The sequence below is a fragment of the Gossypium raimondii genome, chromosome 2, assembly GCF_025698545.1.
Source record: "Gossypium raimondii isolate GPD5lz chromosome 2, ASM2569854v1, whole genome shotgun sequence".
NCBI classification, from domain to species: domain Eukaryota; kingdom Viridiplantae; phylum Streptophyta; class Magnoliopsida; order Malvales; family Malvaceae; genus Gossypium; species Gossypium raimondii.
Genome location: NC_068566.1, coordinates 32,569,160 through 32,582,845, shown reverse-complemented (window position 1 = coordinate 32,582,845; position 13,686 = coordinate 32,569,160). Strand labels below are relative to the sequence as shown.

General features: G+C 33.4%; 2 protein-coding genes across 2 annotated transcripts; both read right to left on the bottom strand.

Annotated features, from left to right (window-relative positions):
- Window positions 1-4,011: 4,011 nt before the first annotated feature.
- LOC105788408 (laccase-11) lies at window positions 4,012-6,379 on the bottom strand. Its single transcript, XM_012615301.2, has 6 exons — window positions 6,236-6,379; window positions 5,998-6,149; window positions 5,631-5,875; window positions 5,416-5,544; window positions 4,421-5,344; window positions 4,012-4,344 (listed from the first exon to the last, which is right to left on the bottom strand). Exons 1-6 carry the CDS (start codon window positions 6,344-6,346, stop codon window positions 4,214-4,216), a joined length of 1,692 nt encoding a protein of 563 aa, XP_012470755.1. The 5' UTR covers window positions 6,347-6,379; the 3' UTR covers window positions 4,012-4,213.
- A 999-nt stretch (window positions 6,380-7,378) lies between these two features.
- LOC105788406 (NAP1-related protein 1) lies at window positions 7,379-12,440 on the bottom strand. The gene is made up of 11 exons (XM_012615300.2): window positions 12,138-12,440; window positions 11,441-11,563; window positions 11,286-11,336; window positions 11,044-11,115; window positions 10,784-10,894; window positions 10,631-10,692; window positions 10,003-10,063; window positions 9,860-9,916; window positions 9,708-9,752; window positions 8,430-8,548; window positions 7,379-7,781 (listed from the first exon to the last, which is right to left on the bottom strand). The coding sequence occupies exons 1-10, from the start codon at window positions 12,264-12,266 to the stop codon at window positions 8,474-8,476; spliced, it is 786 nt and encodes a 261-aa protein (XP_012470754.1). The 5' UTR covers window positions 12,267-12,440; the 3' UTR covers window positions 7,379-7,781; window positions 8,430-8,473.
- Window positions 12,441-13,686: the final 1,246 nt, after the last annotated feature.

Sequence of the window (13,686 nt, the reverse complement as noted above, 5' to 3'; positions counted from 1 at the left end):
TTCATAAGTGTTTGATTCTTGGTTGTTCTTTATTGAATTAGGAATTTTTAGTTTTCAGATCTAATTGATTTTAATTAAGTTTTTCTGTTTCGTTTCAGATCTGATCGTTTAGAGTTTTCGTAGGAATTTCCCGTGACTTGACAACTCGATATTGGTCTGCGCGCAACCCTCTATCAATGGATAAAAATAAAATGAGTAGAAAAAATATTTGAACTGATTATTCCATGCCAAAATAAATGCTATATTCGTATATACATTTTGATGGAGACATAGAGTTGATTTTCTTTCACATGTTTACTTTGTAATTTATTAAACTAATCTATTTAAGTGTAAATAACTTTGAATTGTTTAAATTTCTAGCTAGAGTTATATATTTAGGCAAATCTTCCTAGTGTTTATGCTCCGATCTAATCTTGTGTATCAAGCCTGTTCAAGTACACTGTTTAGCTATATATTTTCTTTATTTTCTTTTGTTGCTTGAGGGCAAGCAATGACTTAAGTGTGGGGGAGTTTGATCTGCCACAATTCATTGAGGAAAATTAAAGTCTTTTTGGCACTTAACGAACTTGTTTTATAGTAGTTTTATATGTTTTTAATTAGTTTTTTGTTTTTATCGATTTGTGTTTAATTTATGCAAAATAAGCATTTCTACGTAGTTTTTAGTGTTTTGATGACCTGTAAGGCCTCGGATCTCAGGAAGGATTAATGGGTTATTTGAGTGTGTAGGGCATCAATTTGGGCTTAAGTATGCAAGGAACAATGACCGTGTCGTGACATCAACATCCGGTGTCACAACACTGAACTTCGAAGCATAAAAGGTTGAAAATAGGGTTGACATAGTAACATGAGGACTTGACATCGTGACGTTGTGCTGTAAGCATGATTGAAAAGATGACATCAGCGACCACACGATCAGAATTTAAAGTTGTAATTTGGTTATTAAACCAAAGGTATTTTAGGAATAAATTACCTTAATGTTGCCCTAGGTTTTGCCTATATATACACTCTTATCATCTCATTAGTTAGGTTGTTGATAGTTAGAAAATTAAATAGTTTTATTTTTTTTTCTTTGTAATTTATTTATGTTTGCTTAGTCAAAATTCTTCTTTTTCCGATGTAAAGACAATTGCGAGCGGGGAATTGCTCCGGCACCACACCTCAATTAATTATCAATGAGCAATTTCTTTTTTTATATTTTATCATTTTATTTATATTATGTTTCTCTGGCCAATTGACATCTGTATGAATATTAGAATAATTCTCGTGTTTATTTCATATCTATCATGTTTCGGTTATGGAGCTGATTTATTAATTAAGTAATTATTTATCTAAAAGTGAATGTTTATTCAAGATCGTGCTTAGTATATTAAGGAGTGACGCCCCTAGTAGAATATTGAGACTGATGAAACCGAGAGGGTATCCTGTCGAGTATAACTTGTGCTTAGCGGTGAGATCAAGAGGGTATCTGTATGCCTAGGAAGAGACCGAAAGGGTGACTCAGGTGGTAACCCGTAGTGAGGATGAAACTGAGAGGGTATTCTTAGCTAAGGGTGATAAATAATTCAATCGAGGGTAATTAGTGACTTTATTGATAGTTAGTGATTTAATCGAAAATAGGACGGGAACTCGCATCGTCGACTCTAGGAATAGGAAATTCCAGTAAGTTATTTTAAATTAATTAATTTAACTGGGTTATTTTAGGATAATTAATCTAATAATATCTTAATTTATATTTGCAACACTAACTTGTAAATCGATTAGATTAGTAGTTATTTTTGGTAATTAATTTAATGACAAATTTCTCCAATCTGTAATCCCTTGAGTACGATCCTCGAGATACTTACTGGTGTTCCACTATAACACAAATCTATATTACAATTTGACATATTCACTAGCAGATACCACACTTAATTTATATTTATTTATTTGTAAAATTTTAACTCTAAACGTTCGCACGTTTGAAGGTGGTCAAGGATGTGTTTTTGTTCTCTTTCCTAAAAACGCGTCCTACGTGGCACATTTTCACTAATGTGGCAGTGAAAACGGAACCTATAAAAAAACGTTTTCTTTTCTCTCTCCAAAAAAAGTATAGATCAATAAATTTTTAAAATTTCAGCCTAATTGCTCGAATGTTTTTTTTTTCAACATATAGATTTATATAAATTAACCATTTTTGAAGGTTAAAAAGATAATTCATTAAATATTCAGAGCTTCACATATAACGGTGTCATGGGTTACATCAAAATAATAAAAAATAAAATATCCAGATAACTTAGCAGGGTCTTTAGAGGGATCAAAGTTTCCAACACCATTGCCAACTATAAAAAAAAAAAAAGAAATTGAAATCGTAAAGTTTGTGAAGTATGTGAACTTGGAAAGATAAGCAAACTTCCTTTTCCAATCAACAAGGCTTGGAGAGCTTCTAAAAAGCTGCAATTGGTTCACACCGATGTTTATGGAGAATGTGTTGGATATATTTTATAAAACAAAAATTTGAGGTAACAAATGTGTTTTGAAGGTTAAAGTCTAAGTTGATAGCAAAATCAAAGCCATCAGTCTAGATAGTACTGAATACACATCTGACAAATTTAATGAGTTTTGCAGAACTACTAATATTGGACGCTAGTTGATTGTTGCTTGTTCTCCAGAACAAAATGATGCTGGCGAGAGGAATAATAGAATCATTATGGAAATGGCTGAATGTATATTGTTTGTAAAGGGTCATTCTAAGAAGCTTTGGGCAGAAATGACCAACACAACTGTCTACCTACTCAACAAGTTGCCAACCAAAGCCTTCAAAGGAAAGACCATAGGAAATATCGATTTAGAAAATAATGTTTTTAGAAAGTTTAAAATTTTCTTAATATCGAGCCTTGTAATATCTATATCAATAAGCTCTTAATCAAAATTATACATGTGTTTTGTATAAGGATATTAAAATCGATTCAACTTTCTACCAAATTACCTTCTCCGCTATCCTCAAAGCCCGAATTGCTTTCTAGGCGAGCTCAAATAACACGAACTAAGTGCACAAAATCAAAACTTTACTTAACTTTCAGTGAGAGTTAATTCACTCTATAACCGAAAATTATGAGTTTTTCTCGAAAACTATATAATTTATTATTACTATTTTTCAACGGAATAACGTTGCTCTCAAAGTTATCTCATAGTTCTTATTTATAAAGAAACAGTACAAGAGTTTCGTTCGAATAAGATTTAATTAAATAATAATATTTTAATAAAAAATACAATAATTTCTACTTGAAGTAGAACTAGGGGGCGATGATATGCCCTAGAAAATACTAAGGTTTGTTGACCCTTACATTAACTAGGCCAATCATGAATTGAATACTATTATATATTTTTTGGGACTTTTATCCGACCTAATAACTATTTTTATTTCACAAAATATTATTTATTTATTTGATTAACTTGATTAAATAAATAATTATTTTCTCAACCAAAGTTTAATTTTGTTAAAGTGATAACGACTTTACTATATTAGAATTTATGAAGAAATTAATTTAATTTTCTTATTCAATAAATCTATGATAACTAATTAATTTAATTCTTATTTCGAACTTCAATTATTTAATTACAATCAATTAAATAAAAATTCAAATAAATTAATTTAATTTTTACATCATCTTTTATACTTAGCGAGAAAATAAATTTAGTGCAGATAATAATTCATGCAATTCATTTCTGTTATTATTTTCATTCACGACAACTATCAATACTTCATGCAATTCATTTTGGGTTATCTCGAGTTAACTGAGCAATTGATTAAAATATATAGTTTAAACTCAAATAATTTGTAACTAATTTAGACTTTTCACCTATTAATTACATCATTATTTAATAATTTCAATATACTACCATGACTAAACTGTCTCTTATGATTAGGAAAGCTACTTATTTAATCATTTGAAGAACCTTGTCTTGCTGTTCATGGAGGCTCTCCAATGTGTTTTGTGAAGCGTTGCAAATCCAGAAAATGAAGGGAAAATATATGGAACAAGTATGTAAAACTTCATTGATGAAACTTGGTATCTTATAAATTAGGGAAACACTCAAACAAAGCATTTAGATCATGTGATATCTCCTCCTCAAAAGAATAGCCTGAAACCAAAAATGAAGTAAATACATAAAATGTGGGAACAAATTCATTGTTCCTCCACCGGGAGAGAAGTGAAAATGGTTTTAACCATGTCTAGCAAGGTGGAAGGTCCTTTGGTGGTGGTATAATAGATTCTTCAGGTGACTTCCCATTCTCAACAACAAAGGCCATCTTTAGACCCCACATCGTATGCAGCTCCAGGTGACAATGCATAAACCAAACACCTGCAAATGTAGACACAAAAACCAGAGTAAATTCAATGACCTTACATTACATGGATCATCTCTGCGAAAAAGTTACCTGGATTATCAGCTCGAAATCTAATAGCTGTCCATCCTCCGGTTGGCACTCCGACAGTATTTCTCTCTGGAGGATCGACTAGGTTAAACTTAGCAGGGTCTTTGGAGGGATCAAAGTTTCCAACACCACTGCCAACTACGAAAAAATTGAAACCATGAAGATGGAATGGATGTGACTCTACTGTGAGGAGGTTAGTGTCCTGCAATACCAGCTCGATGGTGGAATTGAAAGCCACCTTACTGAGCCTTGTTCCTAGTGAAGTGCCAAGGTTCGCTGTAAGTGGTACACCGGTGTAGTTAAATGGGACCGGAGGTCGGTCGGGAAAGTCAGTTTTGAATACTCCTTTGATGTGGAAATAATGAGCCTGCAGAAGACCAACCTTTGGCATCACAAAGGTTATGTTGTTCAATGAAGCAGTTAGTTGTGTACCATTTTGACAACTTGAACATGGGTTCGCACCCAAACCAACTGTGTAAAACAGATGACGGTCCACTTTAAGTGGGACTTTTGCTGGAAATTGTGGGCTATTTAGGCTTCTAAGCCGATTGTTATATCTCAATGCAACATTGGTGTTGTTTGGGGCTGGCAATTTGGGCATAGATGGGAGAACTGTGTTTGGAATGCCTTTGTAATGTAGAATTGCGGTAACAGTTTTGTTATCCACAGGAACTGGTGCGTCCATGAAAGGCCTGGCTGCCATGAAGTATCGACTCCGAGGTTGATCGGCTTTAATAAGAACATTGGTGGTTTGACCTGGCGCGATTAGGATAACCCTGGTTGTGAAGGGCTTTGTGTAGACTGCATCAATCTCTACCACAGTCATGTTGTGACTGGCAATTGCAAAAAACAGTTCATCATTGAGTGCAGCATTGATAATCCTCAACAGGTAAGTCTTGCCTGCCTCAACCTCCATGGAAAAGGTATCTAAAATTGAAACAAGTCAGAGTGATGACAATTCCTTAAATTTGTTTTTCTACTCTAAAGCTAGTACTTACGTTTCGAAGAACACGGGAAGAGTGGCCCCGGTTTCCCGTTGATCGTATGACTATCAGAGGTTGGTGGTGGCAACCCCAACTTATTGGCTTGGTTTACAAGCGTTTCAACGTCTGAATTCCACCATTCCCCTGCATACAAAAACTTAGCCTGTTAAACATTCCATGTCAGCATAGCAATGAACTTAGAAATATCAATTCCTCTAACCAATTACAACCTAGAATTATTTTAGTTTCTCCATGAGGTTGAGGGAATGGAAACATCCTCCCTTCTTTCGGCATGATGACAATGGCACCGTAGACAGTAGCTCTTAGCCATAAAATATGTGCATGCCACCATAGTGTTCCTCGTTGTCCCGTGACATTAAAATCATAGGTGTAGCTATGTCCAGTCTTGATGGGGCATTGTGTTATGTATGCAGGTCCATCCGCCCAACCATTACGAAATTGCTTTAACCCATGCCTGCTTAGTTACATGCAAAAACAAGCTGATTCAATATATATATATATATATATATATATATATATATATATATATGTACATTGTGCATAAAGATAGATTGCAAATGAATGTAAATAACATGCCAATGAATGGAAATGTTATATTGTGCATAGTTGGTGACGTCGACAAGAACTCGATCTCCTTCTCTTGCATAGACTGTCGGTCCTGGAAACCTTCCATTCACGGTGACAATTGGTTTTGCATGGCAAAGCCTGCTCACATTCTTCACTCGTATCTGAAGAGCAGTGTAAGAGTTACATAAAAGCCATTAACTAATCCTTCATAATAAAACAAAGTTATGCAGTCAAAGAAAACACCCACATCAAACTGATACTTCCTCACAGCAGCTTCAGCTGGAGAACTCAAAAACCAAGAAAAGTAGAAGCAGCCGAGAAAAAACAACTGCAAGTAACTATCAAGCTTCATTGCCATTTTTTAGATTCGAGTTCTGCTAACTAATTATTTTGTGCCGAAATGGGAAGAAAAGACATTAATATTTATAGTATTAGAAACATTAGGTAGGTTAATGGAAAGCAGTGTATGATTCTAATTTGGTAAATAAAGCAAATGCAAGTGCTACACAAACCTTGGAAGCAACTGTTTAAGAAGTTGAGATATCCATATATGACCAGCAAAGTTGATGATAATTTGTCTATCACCAACAGTATAACTTAATTTTTATAACCCATATTATTATACCAGAAATACTAACCAGCTACAGGTGGCAGTCACCAGAAAACTTTTCCTTTGCCTTGACATCTTTGATTGGTTAGGTGCTGGTTTTTGCCTACAGGAGGTTAAGATGTTGGGTCACCAAAAGCGACCTCTTCTATAGTCCACTTAACATAAGCATTACCGGCTAATTACATTATGTATTATAACTGTTGTTCCCTAGTTCTGATGATATTGGGTTAATTATTTGTTTATCTAAAATGAAGAGTAAAATATACCTTAAATCTTATGCATTTTTGTACATTTTGAATTTAGTTCTTATACTTTTTCGAATTTAAAAAAAAAAACATTCAATTGTTACCACCATTAAATTCTTCTATCAAATTTTTGGTATGACAAATTTGAAATTAAAAGATATATATTTATTTAGTTGGCATGTTAAAAAAAACTCTTACAATCATCGATTAGAAATTTTCTTAAAACACGCATTCAAACTTGTCATAATATAATAATTTTTTTGTTGTAGTATTTTAAGAAAAATTGATGTCAACATTTTGATTGAAATAGTTAACAATTTTAATTATTTAAACTAACCAATGATATTATAAAAGGACAGAATCAAATTATGTCAAGAATTAAAATATATAGATTAAATATCATTGTAAAAATATAAGGGCCAAATTATGTTAGAAATTAAAGAATAAAGATTAAATATCAAATCTAGACATAATAAAATACCAAAATTAAAATTTTACCATTTTTTAAATATTAAAAAAAAAACGTGTCTTAGACTTATAGAGTTCATAGATATGGTACTTGAAATAGAAAGCCAACAAACTGTCAGTTGTAACGGTATCATAGATTACATGAGGATAGTAAAAAATAAAATATCCAGACAACTATGTGCCCATCTAGCTTAGTTATTAGAACAAGTAACATAAGAAAAACATAGTGTAGAAAAAGAGCAGAGGTCCAACAAGTGCACACCTAACAAAGACAAGTTTATGACTCTCCATGACCATAAAATCTTCCTCCATCATGACGTCCGAATGGAAGACAAGTGGGTTAATTGCGATCAGCTCTCTTCCTTCCTAATGCTGGGGTGGCCTTGTACTTTATGGTTTTATTTCTCTGGGCTTTGGGCCTTGCTATCTTGTACCCTGTTGGATCGATGAATTGCTAGGTTTCTGTCCGACTGGGGATAGAAAAATGCAGTTTTTCCTTTTAGCTAATAATCCAATGTTTTTAAACCAAATTCTGATTAAAAAATCATTTAAAGTTGAACAAAATTTTAAAAAATCTATTGGTTTAACCAATTTAAAACCATTGATATCCAACTAGTTTCCAAACTAACCATTGATTTCGGTTTTGTACTCGTTTTATTTTCCTACATATTTTTGAATTGTGTTTCATGTTTACACTCAGGTCATGTCCAGCATTATCAAATCTAATTTCCAAATAACGTTTTCTTATTTGGGGTCTTTAAAAGAAAAATAAAGATCCAAAGCACTCAGTACCATAGGAAAACTAAATGAGTTCAGCATTTTACATATCTATTTAACAGAGTTTTAAACAAAACTATAAATAAAATGCCTGCATTCCAATATCATGTAAGAAGCTTTCACTTCATGTCACCCTCTGGGAGGAAACCATAAAAACAGAAACACAAGGGAGGAAAGATCAAAAAAGGGGGTGAAGGGATGGGCAAAAAGAAACGAGTCATAGCTATGTTTACAATAACGAGAGTTGCTTATAAAGCATAGAAAGCTAATCTTAAAGATGGCTATCTTCTCCATAACCTTACTTAGCTATGACTAGGAGACAACTTTACACAAGTCCTTACTTGAGCAAGAGAAGCAACTACTATGATTAAGGCTGTTAAGTGATTTAGTCCTCATCGTCGTCGTCATCATCCTCATCTTGATCATCATCAGACTCCTCATCATCATCATCATCTTTACCCTGTAAATGGACACATATGAAAGCAGGAGACATTATCTAGCCTGTACTTTTAAAATTATGTCATCATTATATTTTCCCTGTAAATGCGAATATAAATTATATAAACATAAATGCTACAAAAATTTTACTAGTCTCATATATCTTCCCTTTATAAACAGAATAGACAATTAAACCATCAGCATCGGACAAATTTCAGAATTTCCAGAAGCAGCAACAAAATCCAAAAGAGCTATTACCTGAATTTTGACCTAGATGCAAGTACTCCCTAAGATTAAAGAGAAACGACATATAATGCATCCTTAAATAACAAAACATCTTCATTATTAAAAATTCAACCTCATTCCCCCACTTTCCTTTATACCAGATTATGAACATCTCCATTCTGAAACCTGAATCTCTAATTTAGTCAATATGATACACTGACAACAACCATTCTTTCTCTACATGAAATGTTCTCCAAAAAATTACCTTAAGCATCTCAAATTATAATCTCAGACACCTATCACCTGCAATCTCAAAGTGCTTCTTCGTCCAATATAAGATTTAACCATGTTGAATTGGGTGGAGTTCTAGAGCTAAACTTGTCAGAGATAGTCTAAAAGGCATTCGTATAGAACAAGATCCACATATCCACTCCCACTCATTTGATTATGGTTAACCCCTCGCTCCATATTGCTCTCTGAGGCATTCAAGTATACTTGGGCCAAAGCATAGAATACATTGTTTTGAGATACATAAATCACAAATCTCACTCCTCTCACTATCCAGTTTCAGAGGGCTTCTCCAGGATTAATATGGAAAGCATAGAAATCCTAACGTATTTACATAACCCAATAGGTTAAACAAGTAGGATTACAAGAATTTTAACAAAAAACAGCACCTTGTAGCATTACCTATATAAAGTAGGAATTCTCTGAGTTAATATAATGCATTATAAAAAAGAGGAATAGTAATTTACTGCATAACTTTATCATCTTCAATAACAAACTAACATATGATTAATAGAAGAACCATTTAATAGTTACGCCTATGAACAAGTAACCTCAAACCTACAACAGTGCATTTTTTACCTGAAAAGAAGAAACATACACAGTAAAAATGGCACTTGAAAGAAAATATTCAATTTCCCAAAGAAATGAAAAACAGAAAAAAAATATACCTCTACATCCCCCTCATCTCCGTCAAAATCCTCTTCATCAGCCTCCTGCATCAAGAAAGTTCCAATAACAATTAGCAAAGGGAAACAAAACATGATCACGAAAAACAGTACTTATAAAATATCATGAGAAGAAGAAAGAAAAAAGAGGTTACATTGTTGAAATAAGTGAGAGGATTGGGCCATAAATCCTCCTTGATAATCTCTGCTACCTGCAACATTCATCAAGTGAAAGCTTAGACCAGCTCTGTTACAGAATGAGTAAAATAAACTGACAGTACATGCACAGAGAATTTACCTCATCATGAATTTCATCCATGTCATCTTTTTGCTGAGCATCAGCAAACCAGGTAAAGAAGCTGCGTTATATGTTAATAAATTTAGCACAATACAGAACTGGTTTACAGTATGACTGAGAAATGAAGGATCAAATTCAAGTGGCATAAATCCATATGAACTTTAAAACATGTTATAAGAAATTTCAAATATATACATACATAGATATATAAATACATAGCAGTTATAAAAACACCACCAGTATTGTCAGAACCAGACTGGACCAGCCGGTTGAACCAGGAACCAGAGGTCCAACCAGTTCAACAGTGATATATAACCACAAATAGAGCAAACTGCTATGAACTGGTAAAAAACTGGGAACCATGACTGGAAAAAGGCGGTCCAATCAGTTGTGAATTTTTTTATCCTTTTATTATTTATTTAACTATTGCTCAACCGGTGGTTCGATTGGTTGAACTAGGAACCGGCAGTCTGACTAGTTCGACCACCAATCCAACTCTTATAACACTGCACACCACACAAAGTGACTGCATTTCACAGCATGGAGATATTAATAAACTGATCTCAGGTCTTATGTTACTCAAGTCCTAAGCCTGAGAAAAATTGATTGACGGGTATAATAAACAAACCTTTCTTCAGCAAGTTGTCGCTTGTTTCCTTTCTTCTCATGATTAACTCCATTTGGCAAGCCCTTAACATTTAAGGAAAATAATTTCATTTGATATCCAAGGAAAACAGGAAACAAGAAGCAGAATAGTCATCAAAAGAGGAGAAACTCTGACCTTGCCCTCTTTCCACTTGATTGGGGTAGCGGTAATTTTGGTTCCATCATCGAGGAAGGTAAAGGTCTTCGTAAGTGTTGTATTTTCAAAGTATGGATTGGAATTGAAGTTCTGAAAAATTAAAGCCAGTCAACAAATCATCAGATACATTAGAGCATGAATTATGTTTCTTCTAACAGTAGTTGAGCGCAAGCAAATGAAATTAAGATCAACTTCAATCACCAAAAATAAGGTAAGAATAGGAATATGGATAAACTTACAAATGTGATGGTGTATCCAGATTTCAGATCTTTAAAATCCTCCACTTCAAGTGAGTTAATATATTTGAATATCTACCAAGAAAATAATTGAAAAGAAGAAGATTTATAAATAAGAAAGAATTCACAAAATTCAGGCAAACATCAAGAAACATCTATAAGAAAAATAAAATCAAAAATCAATGTTGGAAAGTAAAATAAGTAAAAAATGATAATTTCACTTTGGAAAAGAAGTGACTTTAAACCTTCTGGTCCTCTTCAGTCAAAAGATCACCAAGAGCAGGATGGCTCAAGAACTGCACATGAAAAATGCAAGTCAATTTAATATGTTCTTCTGAATATGTAAACAAATTTAACAAATTTTCTACCTTATTAAAAAGGAAAGAATAGAATCACTTACAGCTGTTAACCAGAAATCAGGAATTGAATTGATGATTTCATTCCGCTTATCATAGACCGGCTTGCGAACCTCATTGTATTTCTGCTCCACTTCCAAGACTTTCTCGCTTGCCTCTTCATTGATCTACAACCAAAAAAAAATAAACAGGACCGAAAAACTTAAAATCAGAAACACCATATGTGACAATTTACCACTTCATCAGCACGCTCCTAAGCAAAGCATAGCCACATTAAATCACCTGCTCCACAATAAGGCATGATAATCCGAAGTAACTTCACACACAAAAAAAATCGTGCTTAACAAAGCTAGGGGACACTTAGATACAAGGAAGAAAACATTAAAGGACTCAATCATACTACATAGAAGATCAGATACAGGAATCAGCAATCAACATTAAATCACCTTCTCCGCAATAAGACATAATAATCTAAAGTGACTACCAAATAAATATACATATAAAACATTTATGGCATTAACCCACAATTGAAATTACAGCAAATTCAATACTTTGACACTTAAAACAACATTCAATTAACATTATACCATAAAAAAACAAAGGGAAATCCAAATTTTTATTAAAAAAGTCCTAAATTTTGCTAATTTTCCAGCACATACACCTTAAACAAGCGAGAAAGAAAAAGAAAAGAAAATCAGCGTGTATTATAAATGAAAAAGCGGCATGTAGATAAAAATGAACCTTCTCAAGCTCATCTTGGATCTCTTGAAGCTTCTCGATGGAAATGACGAGGTCTCCATCTATTTGTTCATGGTTCTCTTCCTCTACTTTCTCTGCTACTTTCATCTTCTTTCCTTTGTCGGCCACCATTTTCTAAACCCTAGAGAAGCAATATAATAAAACCCTACTCCTAAAAATTTCTGCCTCTTCTCTCTCACTTTGGCTCCCGTTCTCTCTAAAACCCTAGTTTTTGTGTTTTCCCTCTGATATCCACGGGGGACAAAAGTGAGTGAGAGAGAGAGAAAGAGGGGAGAATGTTAGGGTTTTGGGAGTTTATATCCGCTCAGTTGGGATATTTTTGGGTATTTATAAATGCATCAATCATAAGCTGAAACGTGGCCGTTATGGGGTACTAAGGTCATTTAGTTTTGAGAGTAGTATCTGATATTCGGCTATGGAATCTTCTCGGTGCCTTGCCGTAGTGTCTATAAGGTTGGTTGGCTTACATTAGAAACCTTGATATCTTTGTATAAATATAAAAAAACTAAAACCACTCCAATTTTTCTTTTAATTCTTTATATTTCATTATCCATCAATGTTACGAATCAACCAAATACTAATATGATTAAAAAATTATGTAAATATATTTCTATAATTATAATCAATTATGACAATGTCTTTACGTAATTAAAATAAATTTTATTATCTAAAATTAATTAAAAATTACTTCTAGTCAAATTTGAACCCTACTATTTAGGTTACTAAAACATTAATCTTACCCTAAACAATTTTAATGTAATTTTTCATTTAAATTACATTATGCATGTCTTATTACCTCCATCAATTATATACATATACTTATTATTTAATCCCGACTAAATTAGTATCATGAATCAACCGAGCACCAACTCAATTAAGAAAATTATGAAAATGACCTTTTATAATTAAAATAAGTTAGAGATAAATATCAAAATTATATATGAATTTTGATCCAATGTGCAATTTCATATATTAGCTTTGATTTTGTGTGACTTTATACAAGAAAATTTTATTTGATTTAATTTTCATAAATCACTAACAATGCTATCGAATTACCACCATTTGATGTTTGATATATGGCATGTACAAACAATCATATTAGGGTCCGTTTGATTGGTGTAAAATGTTTTTCGGAAAACATTTTCTGAAATTTCCGGTGTTTGATTGGGTGAAAATATTTTCCTACTGTAAAACCAATTACAAAACACGGGAAAAGAAGGTGTTAATTTTGGAAAATGTCTTACCGTTTCTAATTCGGTAAGACATTTTCAGGAAAATTAGAAGGAACACAAATCTTCCATTTCCCTTCCCCTTCCCCTTCCCCCATCCTTGATCGGTTGTTCCCATGCCCAAGAAAAACTCAATTCCCCCCAATTGAAGCTCTCGTCGTCTGACCGTCACGTCCTCCTCAATGTAGATGTGATCTGTCCTGTTGTTCTTCGATTCATTTCTGTATCTTCCTTCGGCTCCTCATCTCCGTTCGTTGGCCTCACCTCACCATCTCAAGATCATCGTCTCGTCGCTCGGCCGT